We start from the raw sequence: 22,758 nt of genomic DNA, 5'->3' as shown, positions 1-22,758 counted from the left end.
TAAGAGGCTCTTAATCATAAGAAACAAACTGAGGATTGCTGGAGGGGAGCCGGGTGGGGGGGATGGGGTAACTGGGTGATGGGCATTAAGGAGGGCATATGATGTGATGAGCACTGGGTATTTGTAAAACTGATGAATGACTGACCTCTACCTCTGAAACTAATAATACATTATATGTTAATTAATTGAATTTAAATAAATTAAAAGAAGAAAGAATGTGGCTGTTGTATTTATTTAGTCTCTTTTAATCTAGAAGAAACTTCCACCCATCCTAGCATTCCTAATTCCTTTTTTTCATGACACTGACCTTTTGGAAAAATCCAGGCCAGCTGCCGCACAGACTGTCTCTACATACTGGATGGGTCTTGATTGTTTTCTCATGATTAGACTCAGGTTCACATTTTCGGCAAGCACACCTCACGCGTGATGCAACGTACTTGTTCTCGCTTCATATTACTGACCACAGGGGATGATTCCTGATGTCCTCACATAAAGAACCTTTCTCCTGTTGTAATTAGTAATCCGTGATGCAAAGCCCAATCTCTTAGACTCAGTTATCCAAACTATTTCTGCCCTCTCACCTCCTATCTGTCCTGTTTCAGTCCCCACACCCTGAAAATGGCCTTACCATCATCACCAATGGCCATCTAGATGCCAAAGCCACTAGGCACTTTTCATGTTTGCATCATCGACCTCTCAGTAACTGCATGTAAATGTTCGGCCCCTCCTTGGAGGCAAGATTCACATCAGTACTCCTGGCCCTACCCCGGTGGCTGGCACACAGTAGGCAGTCAAGAAATCTTTGTAGAAAGAAGAAGTGACTACATCCATTGAGAGAACGTCAGGATTTGGAATCAGAAGGCCTGGCTTCAAATCTAGTCAGCCACTCTTCCTGTAAGGAATGGGTTGACTTAATTCAGTGGGTTTCATAACTTTGAGAAAAACGTTTAACACTTGAAGTGTTCTTTCAATAGGATCTTATGCAGATGCAAATGTAGGAAGCTGAGAAGAGGGGCTGCTTTGGTTGAAGCAAGTAGTGAAGGCCAATGGTGTGCCTCACTGGGGTGGGGGCCCGGGGAGGCATCGGAGAGGTTCAAGCAGGAGGGGAAGGGGCGCACTGAGAAGTCTGAACTATAATCTGTAGCCTTAGGTTTCAGTAGTGGAAGGTGCGTTGGGAAATCACTGTCACAGGTCACTGTGAGTGCCATGCCTCGGGGGAAGGGAAAGAGCAGAGCAGGGGAGCACGGTGCAGCGTTGGCACAGGGTGGAGGCAGGAGGTCAGGAATTATCCCTTGTCCTCTCTCTGTCTTGGTTCCCTCCTCTGAAGTCCTTTGTCTATCAAATGTTCTTTGAGTCTTTCTCTCTCTTTATATCCAAGTGTCCCTCCTGGCCAGGAGGGGAGAAGCACATCACTGGATAAAGAGCGGGGTTAGCAGGGAGTGGAGGGGCAGAGGCCCCCTGTGCTTGGAGGGGCTCAGGCCATTTGCTGAGTGATTCGGTGACCTGAGAAGCCTGTCCATTGTCCAGGCTTTAAAGGGCCACTGCCCCTTACCATTAACCCAACTCAGGACAAAGGCCATCACCAGCTCAGACAAATAAGCTGCTTAGCCAGACCTCATGCATCATCTTGTCACCCACACAGGGGCCCAATAGGGGCATCTTAAAAGAGCTAAGCACTGGAGTGCGACTCAGCGGTTTCTATTCAGGGGGACTCTGGCCCCGGGGCTGGGGACTGCCACCACGGTGTGTACTGCACGCAGCCTCCTCTTCAATGCGGGGCGGGGGAAGAGATCTCTGATCTGTCCGGGAGGCTCTCTGAGACCTTTGGCTTCCTGGACATTGTCAAGAAAGGGGGATCATGGCTGTTGGAGGAGGGAAGGTGGCCTACGGGGGCGAGATGAGGCCAGGTTGCGGAGCCAGGCACACCTGCGATACAAAATGCCACTTACACTCTGCATGACCTTGGCCAAGTTACTGGACCTTTCCGAGGCTTGGCTGGGTAACGCAATAACCAGAATAAGGATAACAATAACAGCAGTGTGCATTTCAGACTGTATAAGAGTCCCGCGCTTTGCGGTGTACTTCACAAACATCATTTCACATTGAATTCTAACAACATGTATGGAGTAGGCATTATTATCATCTCTGTTTTACACATGAGGCAAAGTGGAAACTCAGAAGTTAAATCATTTGCTAAAGGTCTCAGCTAGCAGTGGCAGAGCCAAAACTCAAACCCATACTCTTAAGGCTTCTGCTCTTGAGCCCCCAGTCACCCCGATTTCCGAGTGGGGAAGGTGGAGCATTCAGCACAGCGCCTGGCACCTGTCAGTGTGCAGGAATGAGATCTGCCCTTCTGTTACGCCGTCCAAAGCTGTGTCAGGGCCTCCTCAGTGCCCGAGGCTGTACCAGCCACCTTCTCCCATCTCCATGAGCTCTGAGCAGCACACCTACCCTCAGTCCACACCACTCACTCCATTCCCACCTCAAACCCTGGGGAACCCAAGGCTTCTAAAGAGACTGGCCCAGGACAGGGGGAGTGGTGGGGGTGGAGATGGGCCCCGGACACACCAGCTCTTTTTTCCTTGTCTTCCAGCCCTTCCCCTGCAGCAGACCCAGATGTCCCCTCTACCTGTCCACCACTCACCTGGCTACACATAGAGGGCAGAGACGATGGTATATGATCTGAACTCTCTAGCACAGGACCCCACACAGAACACACCCCTGGAAAAGTGCTAAAGGAATGAATGAATGAACGAATGAATGAGGAAATAAATGCTTCCAAACGCCACAGTTAGGCTGGGAGTATTTGATTGCATACAAATAACTGACATGCAAAGCATGACCGTCCAGGCTCCTCCTTACACCCTCTCCTCACCTGCTCGGGCCGCCATGACCAAGTACCATAGCCTGGGTGGCTTGAATAGCACACAGTTATTTCTCATTGCTCTGGAGTCTGGAAAGCCCAAGATCAAGGTTCCGGCAGGGTTTGGTGTCTGGTGAGAGCTCCCTTCCTGACTTGCACACGGCCACCTGCTTGCTGTGTCACATGGCAGGGAGCAAGTGAGTGCTGGTGTCCCTTCCCCTTTTATAAGGAGACCGGTTGCGTTCAGATCAGGACTCCACTCTCATGACCAGAAACGGCCTTACTCACTTCCTTAAAAGATCTGTCTCCAATACAGTCACACGGGGGGCTAGGGCTTCAACAGGTGGCTTTTGCGGGGTCACCATTCAGTCTGCAGCAGACCCCATTCAGCAGACCCTGAATGTGGAAACTTCCTGCGCTCCTCGCTAGTGACCCTCTTCCTCCAGCTTGCAATCAACCAGAGCCTCCCGGTTTGCATTAACATTCTGCAGCCCCACAGACTGGGGCACACCTGTCTCCTGGGTCCCCTAATAGATGCCCGCTTCAGGGCAGGATTTCTCAGGTGTGTGTCCGTCTCCCCCAACAACCAAACAGGTGAGCAGACTGCTTTCTCTTCTCCGTGAACCCTGGCACAAAGTAAGTCTTTAATAATCATTTGCTGAAACTGAATTGGTTCTGAAGAGTAAACAAGCTTCATTTCTTCCCATATCACTCCAAATCAGAAAGCCCTTCCTCTAAACTAATGAGGTTTTGTTATGTTCGGAAGCCTCTGCTCCCCATAGCGCCAGATATTCACCGTGGGCCCTGTATTTGGCATCAGGAATGTTCCCTGTCCCTTCAAGAGCTGTGTTATTTACTGTGGCCACAGCTCCCTGGCAGGAGCACAAAAGTAAACAAAGAGAGCGGAGGGCCCCTGGGAAGAAGGGCTTTGGCTGTGGCTGCCATGCTGCGTCAGGCCCTGAGCCTGCCAGCAGTGAGAACAAGTCAAGGGTTGAGGGAAGGGGGGGGCCTGTGACAGGGATCCGGGCTTCGGAGGGATCACCCTGGGACAGTGTGAGGATGGAGGAAAGGGAGGCAGGGAGGCCAGTGAGGGCATGACTGCAGTGGTCCAGGCGGGAAAAGACACAGCAGGAAATGCTTTGGCTAAGGAGAGCAGTATTTGCAAAACTAGAAAATAGGTAAGTCATTTCAACATTGGTTTTTCCTCCTTCTCATGATGGTAGCAGACAAGTCGTCACAACTTAAATTTTGATCAGCTGACCTCCTCACCATCTGAAAACAAACCTCATTCTTTGCCAGAGATGACCAGGGGACACTAGTAAATACTGAACACAGCTATAATCTCAGTGTCTAAGACGTTATGCCATCTCGCCTTTAAGCAACTCCCATGTTGCTGTTCTTACCCCCATTTTACAGATGGGCAGCTGGGTGAGAGATGATGAGTCTGGAGGAGGTCACACAGCTCCCCCAACACTGGGAGAGAAACTTGCTTCCTATCAGTCCTCTAGTCCCTCAGAGCCGGCAGCTAGAGAGAGGTCTCTTGAAGTGCAAATATATGTCTTACTGTTGTTATTCTGTGCGGCAGCTTCCCAGAGTTATTTATAGAAATACGATCCGTTCAGGAGAGAAGGAGTGAAGCCTAAATGAATTACCAGTCATTTTCCTCTCCTTTCAACTCTGGGGGGGAGGCCAGCTGCCCAGAAGGAAAAGACATCACAGCGTTTCATCTGGTCCCAGATATCAACACTCAGTTCCTGGCACTACGGGGAATGGAAGCAATGCAGGAGCTCCAGCAAGCAAGGCTGGGCTCTGTTTCCAAGACCCCTTGCTATGTTGGTTTAGCTGCTGCCTTGGGCTCCCTCCCCTCTCCTAAATCTCTGGAAATCATGCAGGAGGGCGAAGAGGATTAAAGCTCGGGACACCCAAACAGAGCTGTTAATTGTACCTCCTCCAAGTCTAGGTGGGAACGGAGGAATCCGCCTTCCTTCCAGAGAGACCTGGCCAAAACCTTTTGGGTTCCAGAAAGGAAACAGGAAACTAACATTCATTGGGTATCTATTAATGTAGCAATCATCACGCTAGAAGCCTTGACGGTATTTCCTCATATACATAGCAGTTTTGTGAAGTACTATTCAAACCAACATCCATTTTACAGAGCAGGAAACAGACCCAGAGAAGTTAAGCAACTTGCCTGTGGCCACACAGCACAGTAAGGATCTATAGGCCTCCATAACCTATCCTTCCTCCCGTGGTTCCACATTGTGCCGTTTCTGTTTTTCTTCTGGTTTTGGTCCTTTGAGGCCTTTTATCGCAAAGTGAAAATTTTTTTTGAGTTGTTTAATCTCAAACACCTATATAAATAATGGTCGTTCAGAGGGAGAGAGAGGACGGGAGAAGGGAGAAGAAAGCGGGGGAAGGAAGGAAGCCACATGGTTTCCTGGTCTGAACTGGGAGCCATTAACCAGTGATGGGGGATCCAGCTGAGCTCAAAGCACCCAGCTCAGACCTGATGACAGGGGCAGAGGGCAAGGGGCTCAGAGGGGAGGGTGGGAACAGATTGCTCAGGGAAGACCACACTTAGGAAAGGCAAGAAGGGTCGATTCTGAGAGCAGCCAGAGACGTCTCTTCTCAGAGTGAGCAGGCTGCAGGGGGTCACACTGAAAGCCCAGAGTACTGGGAAAAGCCATGGGGCCGAGTATCCAACGGTCACAATTTTGGTGGCATCCAGCGCCAATGGACATTAAAGCGCTGAGTCACATGCAGGGCTGCTGCTTTCAACCTTTTAGATGATGTCGAGGAGGAAGTCTCAGTTTAGTTACTGGTGTGTTTTTAACACCTAGCATTTGCCAAGGTCCCTCCTTAACAGAGAGAAGCGAACCTCTGCTCTGTGTCCTCAAGCAGGCATTCTTTCGCCAGACTCTGATAACCGCTTCCACTGTATTTATTTCTATGGCTACCTTCTAGGTATGGCAAGTGAATTGCAGCAGAAACACACAATTTTCTTTTAAAATAGATAGACTCGGGGTGCCTGGGTGGCTCAGTCAGTTGAATGTCTGCTTTCGGTTCAAGTCATGATCCCTGGGTCCTGGGATTGCATCTCCGTCATCAGGCTCCCTGTTCAGTGGGGAGTCTGCTTCTCCCTCTCCATCTGCCCCTTCCCACCCCTACCCCCACTCATGCTCCCTCCCTCTCTCTCTTTCAAATAAATAAATAAAATCTTCAAAGATAAATAAATAAATTCACTCGGGTAAAAAAAAAAAAAAGTTGGTACAAGGAAGCAGGAAAGAGAGGTGCAGGTGGGCACACCACTATAACCCAGGCTGTGACAGTGAGGCCTGGGCAATGCTGATGTCATCTAGTTCTCCTACCGCCCAGCCTGGGAAGCCGAGGGCCACAGGACAAGGCTCTTGCAGGGCCACACTGCAGGTCAGAGGCAGAGCTGCTCTCGGGGGCCCGGTCTGCCGCTCCCGGGGACGTCAGCGTCCTCACCGCAGGTTTCTGTGCTGAAAGGTCACGGTGAGACCTCTCCGGGTGACGTTTACAACTGGAACACAGAGCTTATATGGATGGTGGCTGGCCTCACAAATGGGACTGACCCACTGTGAGCAAATCCAAACCTGGTTCAAAGCCATGCACCACATGGGCAGCTTGTCTCCCTGAGCATGTCTCTTCCAGCCTATGATGGTGTCCCCGTACTCCACATGGGGCCAGCCTCCTTGTGCTGTGGATCCGATGAGGTGACAGATGTGAGGGCTTCGCAAGTGTTAGTTGTATTAATCTCGCAAACTCTCCGTGGCCTCCTTCCTGGCACCTCTTCAACAGTCTGGGCCCTGAAGTGTCAGGAGATGCTCTAAGACATGGTCTGGTGTCCACAGGGCCTCATGGAGCAGGCCACTAACATTTCAATGGGGACACAAACCAGGCTGAGTTTCCAGATGGAAAAAGCCCAGACACATGGCTAACGTGCCTTCCTCGGGGGGTGGTCTAGGAATTCCTAGATCTAATCAAGCCGTACGCCAAAAATGTTATTTTTGTACCTTTTAATGCAATGGTATTTGGGGAAATTAGTGGAAAAGGAGCTGCAAAGAGTCTACAATTGTGTCACATGAGTGACTAATTAAAGGGCTCTGGTTCTCCCAGGACATTTGGTTACATTAATTCAAAATGTGACCTGTTTATTTTGCAAGGTCAGGAAGAAGCCTTACCTCCTAGAAAGCCAATGTGGCAATTAAATTAGAGTCACCAGAGTTTGCCCGAGGTAATGCATGAAAAAGGGCTTTGTAAACTGTATGAAAACAGAAGTCACCTCTGTGTGCTTGTCCCCGCTGCCCCCAATTAGGGGGGCACAATGGCCTGCCCCTGGTGGGAAGCCACAGGTGAGGGCTTGTTTAGTTGAGGGAGGTACCAGGTAAGGTGGGAAGGGCGTGATGTCGGGGGCCAGGCTTTGAACCTTGACTTTGCAGCACTTGGGCAAATTGCTTCATCTCTGCGAGTCTCCACAGTTATATCCTGTATGTGGCTCATTGTCCTGTTCCATGGGGGGTGCTTTTGTGTGTGGGGGGAAAGAGGCTGGCAGAAAGGGGGAACAGAGAACGTGAACTTTTTTCACTTTTGACTGTAGCGCCTGCAATCCGGTGCTCAGCAGAGAAGACAGAGCCTTGGACAAGGCCCACCTCGAGGAACCTGCAGTTGAACGTGGAAATCAGACCTGGATAAGCAGGTCCTCAGACCATGAGGGAGGAGTGTGTACGGAAGACAGCAGGGCATTAAGAAAGAAGGTCCACACTCTTGAGGGGCTGTCAGGAAAGTTCCTTAAGAACTCAGGGTTGCTGAGTTCTAGATTCTGGAAAATTGAACACCTGGCCTCTTTTCTCCTGAATTCCCCTGCAAGGAGGCACCAGCCTGCTGGCCTGGCCTGGCCTCCTGAGTTCCCATATCTACAGCAGAGGGCGCTTGGCCTTTCCAAGTGGGTGTCATGGATAAAAAGCAAGCTCTTAGAAAGCCTCCCCACCAGTGTCTTGGACCTGTAGCGTACCTTCTAGGTGTCAAGCTATCTAGTTATCTCTATAACAACAGGCGAGTTACTAAATGACTCCTGATACCCCCATTTAAAAAAGGGCACAATTCAGGCTCACCACCCATTAACCATCATTCCAAAATCCCCACAACTCTAAGACCAAAAGTTCTATCAAAATTCTTTTCATGGAAAAACTTGAACTGACATGAGACTCAGAGTCTTTTTTTTTTTTAATCCCATGAGTATAGCTAAATATAGCTATATTGATGTGTTTGATTAATGGAACCATCTGAGCACTCTGGGATTGTTAAGAAAAAATATATCATACGAACTGCATTTTCTTTCTTAAACCTGAAAATTTCTGAATTCTGAAACACATCTGAATCCAACGGGTTCATTTAAGAGATTATAATATCATTGGTTTAATACCTATTTTATGGGGTCTCTCTGCTTAGAATGCCCTTCCCCTTCACCTGTCTGGATAACAACCACAGGCATTTCAAATGCCATCATGAACGAATGAATAAAGGAAACTATCAATTTGTCTTGCTACTAGGAGTTAGATAACTTAATTTCTCTACATAGCTCGTGTAAGAATCTATTTACCAACAAGAGTGTTTTAATGCAAGAGAGAGGAGAGGTGAACAGAATTGCGTGAAAACTTCACACACCGCAATGTCCTTTACCTTTGGGACTGGGGAAACATCCAGATCCAGGGATCTGGGATTCCAGGAAATTCGCAGTGAAAGGAGACAAAACCTCACTGGACACTTCTCAACAGTAGGAAACAGGCACAATTTTGCCTTCTGATTGCATAAAATGACTAAAAAGGACCAGGGCAGGCTCCCTCAGGGGACTCTGGATAGGTCCTAAATTAAGTTGAACTTTTTGTTTTGTTTTGTTTCGTTTTAAGAAAACACTTTTGGAAGGAGCTGGCATACCTAGCAGTGTTTCCCATTTAGAAAGAAAAATAAACACTCCTCCACCGGATTGGAAGTCAAAACAAAATAATCCCAGCTGCTTAAGACCCGAGAAAGTCAATGAAACTGCCAAACAACAGTGATGTTGACCAGTGTGACCAGCTTGAGAAATGTGTAAGGCGAGGTGGGAAGGGCCCAGTACAGGGTGCGGGGTGTGGGGGGAAGAAAAGAAAAGAAAAGAAAAAAGAAAAGAAAGAAAAGAAAAGAAAAGAAAAGAAAAGAAAAGAAAAGAAAAGAAAAGAAGCCATGGACGGCTCAGCGTCCAGGTCTTGCTCTCATGAACCAGCACCAAAATTTAGTGTCTAAGTCATCTGTACTTATTCATCTTTGAAACTTCCCCAGTCCTCACAAAAACACAGCTGAAAGATTCTACTCTATGGTGTCAGACAGAACTGAGGTTCAAATCTGATTCTATCAGAAGCTGTGTGATGTAGGGGAAGTTACTTAACCTCTCTGGCCCTCTATTGCCTCAATGAGACTTAAAAATGGCTCTGTCACAGGATAGATATGAAGATTCAAGGAGATTCAATGAGATTCCAAAATTCAATGGGATTAAACACCCGTCATGTAATAGGTACTTTGTAAAGGTTTGTGAAGTGAGTAATAGGAATCTAACAACTTGTAATTTTTTTTTAAGAAATTCTTTTAAAAAATCTTTTAGAATTTTTTCTTTGGTGGAGAAAGGGGGAGACATAGAAATAACAGGGGGAGACACAGAAATAACAGGACCTGGTATTGGAAAGAAAACATAACAAACGTGGGGGGGAGGGTGGAAAGAAGAAGATAGGAGCCTTTAGAGTCAAGCAGGCTTGGGTTTGAATCTTTCACATGCCATGGAGCTGTGGGCAAGTCATTGGCCCTTGATGGGCCTCTTTTTTCCTGGCCGAGACACAGAAAGGGAAACTCAGAGAAGTTAATGCATGTAAAGAAAGACTTGCACACAGAAGGCGCTCGTTACATGTAAATTCTCCCACCCACCTCTACCTTTGAGAAACTGACAGCTTTCTCTGAGCTATTTATTCCCTGACCCTCTTAAATATTACCCTCCAAGTTTTTCAAGTCTCTTTACTGCAGAATTTAGGTTCTGACAATCGACGGAACACTTACTATTTATTCTAAAAAGTTTCTCTTGGGTAGGGACAAATACCTACTTAATCCTCACCACTTCCTTAGCTTTTCAGCTGTGTCTAGTTGATATTTTAGTGAAATCTTTCTTTACATATATCAGTGTTTTCTAGATGGTTATCCTTGGGGGTGGATTAGGACTTTGATGACAGAAAGAGCTCCTTTCCCTGTTTTCTTTCCCGCAGGGACAATGAGCTGTTCTGTAGTGCTCTGTGCGTTCTCCTTGCACTTTACATGGGGATTTGGGTCGAGCGGCTCTGAGGCGTCATGGCCCTGGGACTGCAGCCCTGTGCTGGAGTTGACACAGCTGTAGGCAGCGCGCCTCTGGGGAGCCCCTGGAGAGAGCAGCCCCAGCTTCCCGGGGAGGCTGGCTTGCAGAGGGTCAGCCCACCCGCGCAGGGTGCTGAGTCAGCTCCCACCAAAGGAAACCACTTCAATTTCACCCTCCAGGAGCCCAAGGGGCTGCCTTTGTCATTTAAAGTACATTCTGAATTAAGTCTCTGGGGGAAGCCTGCCTCAGAAGGAGCCAGAGCCTTTCATCCATTTAGGGTGGTCTCTAAAGCCTTCCATTGCTGGAAGGGAATGGGGCTGGTGCCATCGGAAAGGGAAATAGGGACGTCTGTCACCTTTAACCATTCTTAAACTCCATAGCAACTTTGGAAGGTTTCCCCCATTTCACAGATGCAGCAACGGATGGTCTGAGAGGTTAGGTACTTTGCCCAAGGGTCCTATGTCCAGGACCCAATTTCAGAAGATGGGATCCCCATGGTCCTTGCTCTCTTGGCTGCACTTCGGCTGTCCCGCCGCTGGTACTGCGTGCTCATTCATGTATTCTCTTATGAAATTGACACGACAGGAAAAGCGCCTCTAAGGCCATGCACCAAACTGAAAAGTGGTTATCTCTGGGAGGAGGGATTACAAGAGAACTTTGCTGTTTAGCGTTCTGTATTGTCTGAATGTTAACGAGTATTGTTACTTTTATAATTGACAAAAACAAGGAAGATAATCCCATTTAAATAACTTTACATTTCTTTCATGGAAATAAATCCAAACCTTAAAAACATATAGAGTCCACTATGCAGCTCAGTCCACTCATGTCCCCTCACTAGTGCTGGGTTCATGCCAGTATTAGCAGGTCCTTTTGCTCCTAGAAGACCACTCAGTTTGAGGCTTCAGGGGCCGGGAAGGTAGCAGGCAGGGTCTAGCTGTGGAGTGACACTCACTGGCTCTCCCATGACCTACCAACCCCAGAGCAGCAGGCCATTGAAAAGCCAGACTCTGCCTTTGGGAACGGGACACATTTATAACCAACCTTGAGAGTGACACACTCGAGCAAGCCCCAGGGAAGGAATCAAAAGTGTCTCTGGGTCCCCTGGGGAGCAGGACGAACACAGAGGAGCACAACTGAGCAGACAGCTTGTAGGCCAAAGTACCCCCATCTTCCCCGCACATCAATAATGCACGACTGCTATCAATTTGCTGCAGAACTTCCAACAAAGTGATTGCTCTCGTTCAGTTATTTAGCAAAGGGAGAGATTAAGGACTTTAATCTCCTGCCTTCTCTTTTACCTGCAAGGATTATTTACCCAGAAATGAACAAAGAATGCCATCATGCGTGTGTGTGTGTGTGTGTGTGTGTGTGTGTGCGCATGTGTATACACACACATTTTTTTTCCCCCGAGTGAACTTAAGGCCATTGGCTGGCACATCCCTGTCAGCACCACACAACACTCATTCATTCAGAGTACCTTAGAGATTGCTCCATCACTGTTAAGTTGGCCCTTGCCCACAGGTTTCCTCCCTCCACGTCCAGGGTTCCTGTTTCAGTGCATAGTTTAAAACACAAGCAGCTAAAACGTACAGAGAAGCAGTGACACCAAACCAGCAAAAGGACAATGCCACTCTCAGGGAGCACAAAGTTAATCAGCCCTGGAGGATGGTTTGGCTTTTGGTCACAGACAATGTAGGGTCTAAGATCCTGGCAGAAGAGAACCATCAAGTCCAAAGACATCCTGTCTGATTTTCAAAGAGAGTAGAGTCTGTATATCATCCCTTCTCTTGGAGGCTTCTGGGCATCCTTGCAAAGAAGTGGATTGGCCTCTGTTGGACCCAGAGAGGGCAAGGACCTTGAGCCAGGTCACACAGCACCTGACCAGGCACTAAAACCTGGGTCTGTTAGCTCTAGGTCAGCCTAAGGCTCTTCCACTGTACCCTCCCATACCCCTTCTCCTTAAGGGAGTCAGGGCACAGCTTAGAACAGTGTTTATTATGGGCAGATCCATGCTTAAGCCCCATGGCTCTCCCTGAAGCCAGCATTGGGTCCTGCAGCTGCTTGGGACTTCAGGGCCCTCTGTCTCCTGGCAGTGTGAAAGTCAAGAACTTTTGAAGCCAGCGCGGGCCTCCAGGTAGTATCCTTTCTCTGAGCTTTCTCATGATTAATGGGGGCACTGTAGTGCCTGTTTCTTAGGCTGGGTTGTGAGGAAGCTACAAGTGGTAGTGGCAGCATGTCCTGGCACAATGGACGTAGCCAATCAGTGCTATTGTTTCAATCTTTCTTTTTCTATTTCGGTTTGGATCTCTGTTTCTGTGTCTTTGCCTGCCTCCGTCTCCACCTGACGCTTCTGTCTCCTGTTTGTCTGTGCGTCTCTGTCCCTGCAGCTCTGTTCACCCCGACGTCTGTCATGGGAGCGGGGACAGCAACCCCCTGAGCCCCCCCGCACACCCCAGAGGCGCAGCGGGGTAGGAGCGGGGCTGCCGGAGCCGCGGAGCCGCGCCAGACCCCCGACAACCCCGAGCCCCCCATGCAGCAGGCCCCTCCGCCCCTGCAAGCTGCCCAAGCAGGCAGATTAATCAGCATCACCAACGAAAGGAAACACACACACACACGCACGCACAAAACACCCACAGAAGTTAGGAAGAGAGAGGGACTTACCGTTCGCCGCGACCCCCAGGCTGGCGGAGCCACTTTTAACTAAGAATGAATTAGGGACAAACTCTTCCTCAGAGTCTGAGTCCGGGGTTGGCTGGGCCACACCGCTGCCTAGCAACCGCCTCTGGCTCTCATTGGCCGGAGGGGAGGGGGGCGGGGAGGGGGACTGCTCAATAGGGGTTGATGAAGCGGATGAACAATGCAAGGGAGCACCTGCGAACCACAAAGACAAACACAGACAGAAAAAAATAATGAAAATTGGTTTTGAGGCACACGGGGCGGGGGAGGGAGCAAAATAAAACACGCATCAACGGGGAGGGGGCTCCCAACGGGAGGAGGGGGCTCCCAACACCGGGCGATCTACTGCACACGTGGTCGGGGGCGGGCCTGATTGCCTCCGCAAAGGTAGTTGGTGCAAACTCTTTCGGAAGAGCGGGGCCTCCGTGCAGAAGTCTGCATGGCTTGCAAAGAAGGCACCCCTCGGAAACACACGGGAAGCCCTTCCTGCTTTGCCTGCTCTCTGAGAGAGCCCTGAAACCTGGGGCCTGGTCCTGGGGATGCGGGGTATGCTATCTATCAAACAGCTGCCGGGCTCTGAGCCTCAGTAGTCTCTCTGGTAAAAATGAACAGCCTCTCTGGGTGATCCCTGAGCGCCTGCAAGCTGGCCATTCTGTGATGTCACTGAAGTGAAATGATGTTCTTATTAGTGAGATTTTTAATCGGACATGCCTGGAAAAGTCTCTGGGACTCATAAAAGATAGAGCCGGAGGGAATGATCCAGGGCCCCCTTCCTTCGCTGGCATTCTAGGATTTTAACACACTAATGTTTTACTTTTCTCAGAGTCAGGCATTTTAAGATTTTTAAATCCTGCCGTTCTCTGCAAACTCGCTGAGAGCAAGAGCATTAGCTGTCTTTTCCACGTCTGTATCCCCAGAGGCTAGCATAGTGCGAGGCATGCAGGAGGCACTAACAAACTATTTGCTGAATAGGTGGGTTACAGGTGTCTAACACATTAGGATCCTCCGGTTGTAATAAACTCAGATAAAATAATTCTATAATTTTAGGACATTAGCATTCTGTGAGTTCCAAGATACACTACGTCAGTATATTTTGATGCCAAGTTTCTACCATGTCAGGTTCTGATTCTAAAAAGCCCAGTGTTGTGAGCACACTCCCAACTCTTCAGAAGGAGAAGGTGATGGCCTGGGACAAGACCTTTGAGAACAGACCATTTGCAGTTCGATCTGTGGCTGGCCTTTAGACATGTGCAGTACATCGTCCACAAGCAAGGGAATATAAGTACAGACATATAAAAGTATACGGTACAAGACAATGCATCCACTTAGCAGCAAGGGCTGCTTCTTTCTTCCACTTTGACTGATAGAAGGCTGAAAACATAATCAGATCTACCCAGCTTTTCAAAGGGACTGAACTTTAGGAAACGTAATGCAACCTGGACATGTCATAAAATTCGGCAGAGCTTTAAGATGGAGGTGGCACAGAGGGCTGCTGATTTGGGGTGGGGGAGGAGAAAGAGATGCTCTCTCAGTTCACAGCCACCAAATCCTGCAGGATCCTGTAGGTTTCATGATTCTTCTGTCAACCCCTGAGCCTCACCACATGTGACCACATTTTATACAGACGCTGTTTATGCCATCTGGTTCATAGAAGAAATTTAGTAAGAGGAACTGAGATAGCAGGGATCAATGACCGTGGTACAACCTCTGCATGGCTCTGTGTTCTGGTTTCTTTACCCAAAAATCTGGGCTAGGATTCTCTTCAAAATCGTCTAAACCAAGGGTTCCCGATTCACCTGGTGAGAGCCTTCCCTGACACCACTTACTACATAGCACTGTAAGGTAATCAATCCTTTCTCTAGCCTTGACATTGATTCTGCTATCACATGTGCCATACTGTCTTTGCAGTTATCTGTATTTATGTTTCCCACATAAAAGTATATGGCATATTCTTGGGGTACAGTACATGCTTGGAGTGGGTTTTGGAATTTAACAGAAGTGGGGTTTGCATCATGACCTAGTCTCCTTTCAGCTGTATGACCTTGGGAAAATGACTTCCAGTTCCTTGTTTGTACGTCAGGCACCCCTCCCCTTTGACAGAGTTGTTTCAAGGACTAAAGATGCCATATCTGTGCACACAGTATGCATGAGCAAGTAGGGTCAGCGCTCACCAAATGTTCATTAAATTGAATGAAACCACCTCCCCTCACCCCCTCGGAAGAACCTCATTCATGATTCTGCTTCCCTTGCAGTCCCAGTTTTGGAAAGATTTTGTCGACCAGGCTGTATTTATTAAGCAAATATACATTCATTTCCTCCTCTTTTATTAGTCAAAGACATCTTATAATCTCCAATCAGAGCTTCTGATGAGCTGAAGATAACCAGTACCATACCATGCTGAGTTGTTAGAATTGCAGACAACAGTTAAGAAACACGATATGTTGTTCTAGGGTGCTAGTTACAGCCTCTTCCTGAGTAAGTCTGTCAAGCTTTATGAAATAAATAGTTCCAGAACTAAGTAAATTGTTCTATCACAAACTTCAGAGACTTGAGGCTGGGAATGGCACAGCGGCCTGGCCTCGTGCCTGTTTCTTCTGCCTTCATCCAACTTCCAGGCCTCACTCACCTGAGGTCTCGGGACTGCTCTGACTATTCATAGCCTGACATTCCAAGCACCTAACTAGGCACCAGGCCCTTAGCAGGTGCACAAGAACTCGTGATGTTTCTGTGAGGTACAGATATTGTTGGAAACCTGTTAATTCCCTTCCTCTTATTCATCAGCTGCTTTTAATTTATGTGGCCCCAAAGTAGGGTGCACAGAACCATCTCCTGGGCACAAGAAAAAATGAGAAATATTTATTTTTTAAATTCACTCTTTGCTCCTATCTGTTTTGTATATATTTTATAATGCATATAATCTATTAGTGCTTGGAACACATGAATAAAATGCATTGCTGTACAAATTTGGCGCCTACAGAAGCAAGGCAAGGTGGTATTAAGAGTATGGGCTCTGGACCCAGATCCTACATTTGAATTGCAGTTACACTACTTGCTAGCTCAGTAGTTGTGACTGTGGGCAAGTTACTTCACCCTATGTGCCTCAATTTCCTCATCTATATAATGGAAATTAAAGGATAAAATAAAAAAGAACATCTATTTCACAGGGTTGGTTTGAGGGATAAAGAAGTTAAAGCACGTGATGTGTTGAGAACAGCGTGTCAGCCCATAAACACCTAATAAACACGCGATGCACTCCACCACATATGTGTATATGGAGTGAGGGGCACTAACCTAATTTTATCTTTTCTTTTTTATAAGAGCCGTGCATGCTTCCAACACTGCGTCATTCCACAAACACGTGCTAGATACCCATTGACTGGGCTGGAAGGTGAGGGCGATACAGGCTGTGAGAGCCAGGAACGAGAACGAGTCAGTGGGAGGGGAGGGAGTCACATGGAGTTCTAAGCCAGGCAGGTGGGACCTGTCGGAACCCAAGACAGCCCAGTGCATGACTGGGAGATAACATGTCATCTGGAGGAAAGGAGAAAGGTTTGCTGGACCACAGAGCATCCCACTGGGAAGAGATGGAGGGATGAGGGCATGAGCACCACGGCCCAGAGAATACTCTGGCCTCTGGCCCTCATCCTTTACCCGGCCTCCAGCAAGCTGCCCATCCCCCTGGGCCTTTTAAGTCTTGTGCACTACCACTGCCTTCTTACCAAGTCTGCTGGGACTCGCGGAGATGCGCTGGCCTGCTCATCTCCATGAACGCACGGCTCTACCTTTTGCCCAAGTGTGTCAGGTTGCACCACTTCAGGGCACCACGGACAGTGCATCTGTTTGAATGGCACCCCTGGCACACAGCTATAAAGTTTTGCCCACGTATTTGCCCATGCTGTTTTTCTCCCTGAGCGCACCCTTTCCTCTTCTCTCTTCCCCATGACTACCACCCCATGTGTCTCGCTAGCTCCCACTCATCCTCAGGGCCCAACCTCACGTCATCTCCCAGGAGAAGGCTTTCCTGATGCCTCAAGCCTGGGTTTGGCACCCCTGCTGCGTGCCCGCACAGCTCCCTCTTCCTTCCCCGGGCAATCCTTCCTGTCCTGCAGTGTTTACTTGCCGTGACTGCCTACTAGCCTGGCTGGCTGGCCCCTTACCACGCCCCCCAGTGCCAAGCAGTGTCCAGCGCATAGAAAACACAATGGGGTTGGGGTTTAGAGTTGCCCTCTCATGCATCCTGGTCATCAGCTGAAGGGAACCTGGTACTGTAGAACTTTCCACAGTGTCCATGGTCAAATGAGATGGGATGATTGGCACAAACCTCCCTACACCTCACTCTAGCAACGAAGGGGGCCAGTGAAAGGTGCAGGAGAGCCATCCATGTTCCCTGAGAGGTCTCTGCGAGCCTAGTTCTAGCGTATAGCGGATACTTCTCTTAGTCTCTGTTTTCTTCTTTGAAAACTGGAGTGCTAGCACCCACTGCAAAGGGTTGCTGAGGGGACCGATGCTGTGATACTTGTAAGGAGCCCAGCCATCTCATGGAAAGGGCTCAGCCAACACCGATTTGTCTCCTCCAGCTGCGGTCTTTCGTAGTAAGAACAGGGTGGTTTTGGAGAATAAATGATGACAGATCTGCAAGCCTGCCAATGACACCTTTATCAATGCGGATTACTTGTCGATGTCATAAAAGAGGAAAGTGTTAAGGAGGCAGCTGTGATATATGAAAAGAACACACAACAAGGGAATCCTGAGATCTGCAGAAAGAACAATTTCAGTTACTCACATCTTTGTGTGAATTGATGGTAGGCTGCTGGAGCATTTGAAATGTTACCTATAACTAGGATAAGACAGTTCTCAAGGAAGAGCCTTCTAGAATTCTGGATTCCAAACGTGTCTTTGGAGTATGCCATGAGATTGAGGTGTGAAGGGCCAGCTGACGGACAAATTTATTACTCCATCAAGGAAAGAAAGACCATGAACAAAAGGCACTTTTTTTTTTTTTACACTTTTCTCAGTAGTCTTGAGAAATCCATCTAAACACCCAAACAGAATCTTATTAACCTATGCTAAAGTGCATGTAGGGTATGATGGGGAAAATCACAGCCTAGAGATGCAGTGGGGAAGAGTGAGTCCAATCTGAAAAGCCAGAGCACTGGCTGTGTGCTGCATGGAGTGCATTTTCTCCCCAGGCTGTTCCCTGGAATTCTGGAAGAGCCTTTTAACTGGCAGCCGTGAATTTTAGAAGCCTGTATGTAAAATATTTAGCATAGTGCCCAGTATACAGCTATCAATCAACGACACCTAGAGAAAAGTAAAACAAACACTTAGACCTACACAGGTACCTCCTCTCGTGGAACTCTGAGCTGATGGATTCCTCCTACCTCCAGTGAAGGCTCCTTTCTAGAAATACTCTAGTCCTTCCACTTAAAACCAAATGCATTCCTTCTCTTTTCATGTGCTAACCTCACGCCTATGTCCTCTTAATAGGGCAGCCAGTTGCTTCACTGAATAAGTAAAGTTCTTCTCAGCTCTGAGCAAAGGATGGAAAACCGGGATCTCCTTCGGATAGAAGGTTTGGCGCTGCTTGGAGGACCAAGAACTTTGTTGCGGGCCAGCAAGCTGCTCACCTCTGTGTCCTGGCCTAGATCAGAGTCTTAGCTCAGAAAAGGTTTGCATAACTGGTTCCCATAGTGATCTGAAATGGATAGAAGCCCACTGCTGCAAAGGATTTCAAAGTGCTAGAACTCTGAATGAAGCTAGAGAGCTAGGGAGACCATCCATTCTGTCTGTTAGTGACAGCCCGCCCCAGTTTGCATCTGTTATCCTGCGTTAGTTAACAATAGTGCCCCACCTTTGCTCTAAAACCGTACTGACTTGGACAGTTAATTAGATGGCCCTCACCTTCCCCGTCAGGGACTTGGACTAGAACACTGGAAGGTTCTTTTGTAGGGGTAACAGGAATGCACACCCCCGGGGGTTATTCTGAGGAGTAGAGGAGACTATAAAAATAGTGTAGGATGAAAATGATTTCAGTTACAATGGCAAGTCCATTTCTTCAGCACTGTAAATGCTCATAAAATGTTTACAGAATGAATAAATTTGTATGACTGTATTGGAAGAAGGACTGGCTGAAAAAAAAAACCTTTAACAAGGGTTATCGATGATATCAGCAGTTTTTCATTTTTAAATATGATTTTATATCTTCAAATTTTTGTACAATGAGTATATATCATTCTTCTTATACTTTTAAAATTATTGTTAAGACTTTAGGAGAAAATGAAACAAATGTGAAAATACCAGGTACCTAGCAGGTGCTAAGACAGATGTTGGTTTTAAATACAAACAAGATTTTGTGCCCTGATATTGGTAGCATAACTTGATATAGACTGATTTTTAAAATGTGCGATTATACATCTAGCAATTTACCCAAGGACATAATCATGACTTTTCAAAAGAATTATTTATAAGAATATTCATCACAACACTATTTACAGTAGTATAAAGTACAATTTTAAAAAATCTTGCAAAGGAAGAAAATCTTTAATGTTAAAAGTGCCTAATTGTGTAAATTAAGGCCCAGCATTACAATATCAATATGCAGACATTACCAGCCATGTTTGTAAAGAATGTTTAGGGACATGTGAAATAGGATACAAAAAACTATGGTGCAAAATTGTATAAAAGTAATTCTGCCATGTGTTTAAATGTGTGTGTGCGCAATTTGTACAAAAATTTTGACACCTGTCACCTTAAGGCAGTAGAATTATGAACACATTTCATTTCTTTTCTTGATATTTTTCTATACTTGCCAATTTTTTCAAGGGGCAAATGTGATAGAGACATTTAAAAAAAAAAGTTGTTTTAAAGAGGAGAAAACACACACACAGGAAGGTAGCAAAGACAACAGCTTCTGCTCTGGGTTCCCAGCGGGATGAGTGCTGCGGTCTGCTGGGCACAGACTCGCGTCCTTTTCCAGCCTGTTGAGTCTAGCGGAGCTTACTCCCCTGGCTGGGCAGCTCCCACTAAGCCAACGCTCCACTCTTCTCAACAGTGGTTATTTTCAGAAGCAGGTCTGGGGCCATCTGTCTCTGGGATTTACGCTGGGAAAATAGTCTCTGGACAACAGGACGTAGTAAATTTCTCAGGCTCAGCTCATTTGATCTCCATCCCTCCTCCTCATAGGTTTCTCGGGGCCATTTTTTGTTTGTTTGTTTTTTTTAAAAGCATTCACCAGGAAAGGAGGTTTGCTCTCACCTGTTTGCCTGAGGAGGCCAATATCTTGGCATATTTCCACCTCAACACTCAGAAGGGAGTGCCTCGGTCTCTCCGGTCTGCACTTGGTGGGGAAGGGGGGGCACCAGCTCGGCTGCTTGTTTGATCCAGGTGTATTAAATGAGGACATTTGTTGGTTTTGGGGGTAATAACAGCTTTGTTGAGATGTAATTCACATACCCATACAAGTCACCCATTTAGAGCGTACCATTCAATGATTTTTAGGATATTCGTAAAGTAGTACGAACATCTCCACTATTTTATTTATTTATTTATTTATTTATTTATTTATTTATTTATATTTTTTACCACAGCCAATTTTAGAATATTTTCATCACCCCCCTAAGAAAACCCCATACTTCTTAGCAGTCATGCCTCACTTCCATCCAACCCCCTGGAGCCCTGGGCAATCACATAAATCTACTTTTTGGTCTCTGTGGATTTACCTAATCTGGACGTTTCATATAAATGGAATCCTATGACATGGCTGGCTCCTTTCATTTAATGTAACGTTTTCGAGGTTTGTCCATGTTGTAATATGGATCAGAACGTCATTTCATTTTACTGCCGAATGACCCTGCATTGTATGGACAGGACACATTTTATTTATCCATTCATCACTTGATGGAATCTTGGGTTGTTTCTACTTTCTGGCTAATTCTGAAGAGCTGCTACAAACATTTGAGTACAAGATTTTCTGTGCACGTGCGTCTTCATTTCTCTTGGGTGGATACCTAGGAGTAAAATGCGGGATCAAAGTAACTCTGTTCAACCTTTTGAAGAGCTGCTGGACTGTTTCTAAGTGGCTGCACCATCTGACACTCCCACCTGCAGTGTTTGAGAGTTCCAATTTCTACACATCTTTGCCAACACTTTTTATTATCTGGCTTTTGGATTATGGCCATTCCGGTGGGTGCGGTGGCATCTCATTGGATACGCATTTCCTGATGGCTATGATATTGAACATCCTCTCACGTGCTTACTGGCCATTTGTCTGTCTTCTTTGAGAAATGTCCATTCAGATCCTCATTTTAAAATTGAGCTACTTGTCTTCTTCTTAGTTAGTGGTAGGCCTTGATCTTTCATCAAATATTTATTTTGGGCCTACCTTGTGCTAGACACTGTTCTAAGCACGTAGGCATGGAAGAAAAAGTCTTGCCCCCAGAGCCTTTCGGTGGAGGAGAAAAATCAGTAAGTAAGCAAATAATCATACAGAAAGACATTGAGTGGTGACAGACGCTGTGAAGAAAAGTCAAGTGCAGAGAAAGGTCTGGAGTGATGGGACGGGTGTGCTATTTTAAGTAGGAGATTCAGGGTAGGCCTCTCGGAGGAGGTGATATTTAAGCAGAGACATGAGACAAGTGAAGGAATGAGCCACACAGACATCTGGGGGAAGAGCTTTCCAGACAGAGGACCTAGAAACTGAGGGGCAGAGAGGAAGCCACTGCAGGCATCATGTCTCATCCCTGCCCCCATCTGAAAGCAGAGCATAAGCTGAAAGGGCATAAAGCAATGACCATTCATTTATATGGAAAAGTTTCTGAGCCCCCAGACCTCAAAATAACCTCTCTTAGACTTTTCTGATACCTTAGCACACGTCTTGCTAATGGCCGCACAAAATAAACTGAGAGATTGCCCAGATGCTCACAGACACAGTTCAAAGCTCTGGTGGCTTGATGCTGAGATGCTTAGTTCCCGGGGAAGGAGCCTGGCGGCCGCCCTTGCTGCTCAGGGTGCGCGCTGCCTGGATAATGGCTCTCACATAGGACAAACTCTGAACCCTATTTGGCTTTTAGCCTTTTTTGGTAAAAGCAAAAGTCCTCTTCGATTTCTTTCAGTGAACGAAAACAGGTAGTAATGCAGGTCTTTCCGTAACACTGAAGTGGTGTCATAAGAACTTTGGAAAAGTGAGGGCTGCCTGCGTAAGTGGAGGGGTGTAAGGAGGAGAGTGCTAGGAAATGAGACTTGAGAGGCTGCCAGGGGCCGGAGACAGACGTGCAAATACTACAAACTGTAGGCCACCATGTCTGTGTGTTCCTCTTAGTGATTTCCCCGAGGGCAGGGGCTGGTCTGATCTGTATCCATATGTCCATAGCCCACGCAGGGATTTCATATAGGTATTCACACAGGTTCTCTGGTTCATATAGGTTCGAACCTACTGGAATCTGTTTTAACTGACTGAGCTACTCATAAAAACAATACCTACATGGGAATGGTACTTACTTTATACCTTATACAGGATTTTCACCTCCGTGATCGTATTTTATCCTCTCTACATTCATGTGAGGTTATGAGCATCATCCCCATTTTATAGGCAGAAAAACTGAGGCTAAGAGGGGTGATGTGACTTGTGCAGGGACATACAACTGGTAAGGGGCTAAGCGAGACTCCAACTTCAGGGAGGAGCATTGAGTAAGATCTGGATTTAGAACTGGTTACTGTGATTTGGGGCAGGTTGCTTCACCTTTTAGGGTGCTGGGCTCTGTAGGATCTGAGCCTAATTTTCAGGGGTCCTGTGGAGAGTAAGAAAGAGCGAGCATGCATCTCTGTGGCC

The 22,758-nt window shown here is 47.1% G+C and overlaps 1 protein-coding gene across 12 annotated transcripts in view; it reads right to left on the bottom strand.

Moving 5' to 3' along the window:
- The window catches only part of TENM4 (teneurin transmembrane protein 4), a 721,916-nt gene that overhangs the window by 268,889 nt on the left and 430,269 nt on the right, over positions 1-22,758 (bottom strand). For 11 of the 12 annotated variants that reach the window (XM_034666260.1, XM_034666259.1, XM_034666261.1 and 8 more), the window contains one exon: positions 12,918-13,127. The exons of the other annotated variant lie outside the window; for it this stretch is intronic. In XM_034666260.1, the coding sequence (XP_034522151.1) occupies positions 12,918-13,127 (210 nt within the window). The remainder of the gene's footprint in view (positions 1-12,917; positions 13,128-22,758) is intronic. 12 annotated transcript variants of the gene reach the window in all.

The sequence above is a fragment of the Ailuropoda melanoleuca genome, chromosome 8, assembly GCF_002007445.2.
Source record: "Ailuropoda melanoleuca isolate Jingjing chromosome 8, ASM200744v2, whole genome shotgun sequence".
In the NCBI taxonomy this organism is placed as follows: Eukaryota; Metazoa; Chordata; class Mammalia; order Carnivora; family Ursidae; genus Ailuropoda; species Ailuropoda melanoleuca.
Note: the sequence above shows the minus strand (reverse complement) of the source record. Positions and strands in the feature narration are given on the sequence as shown.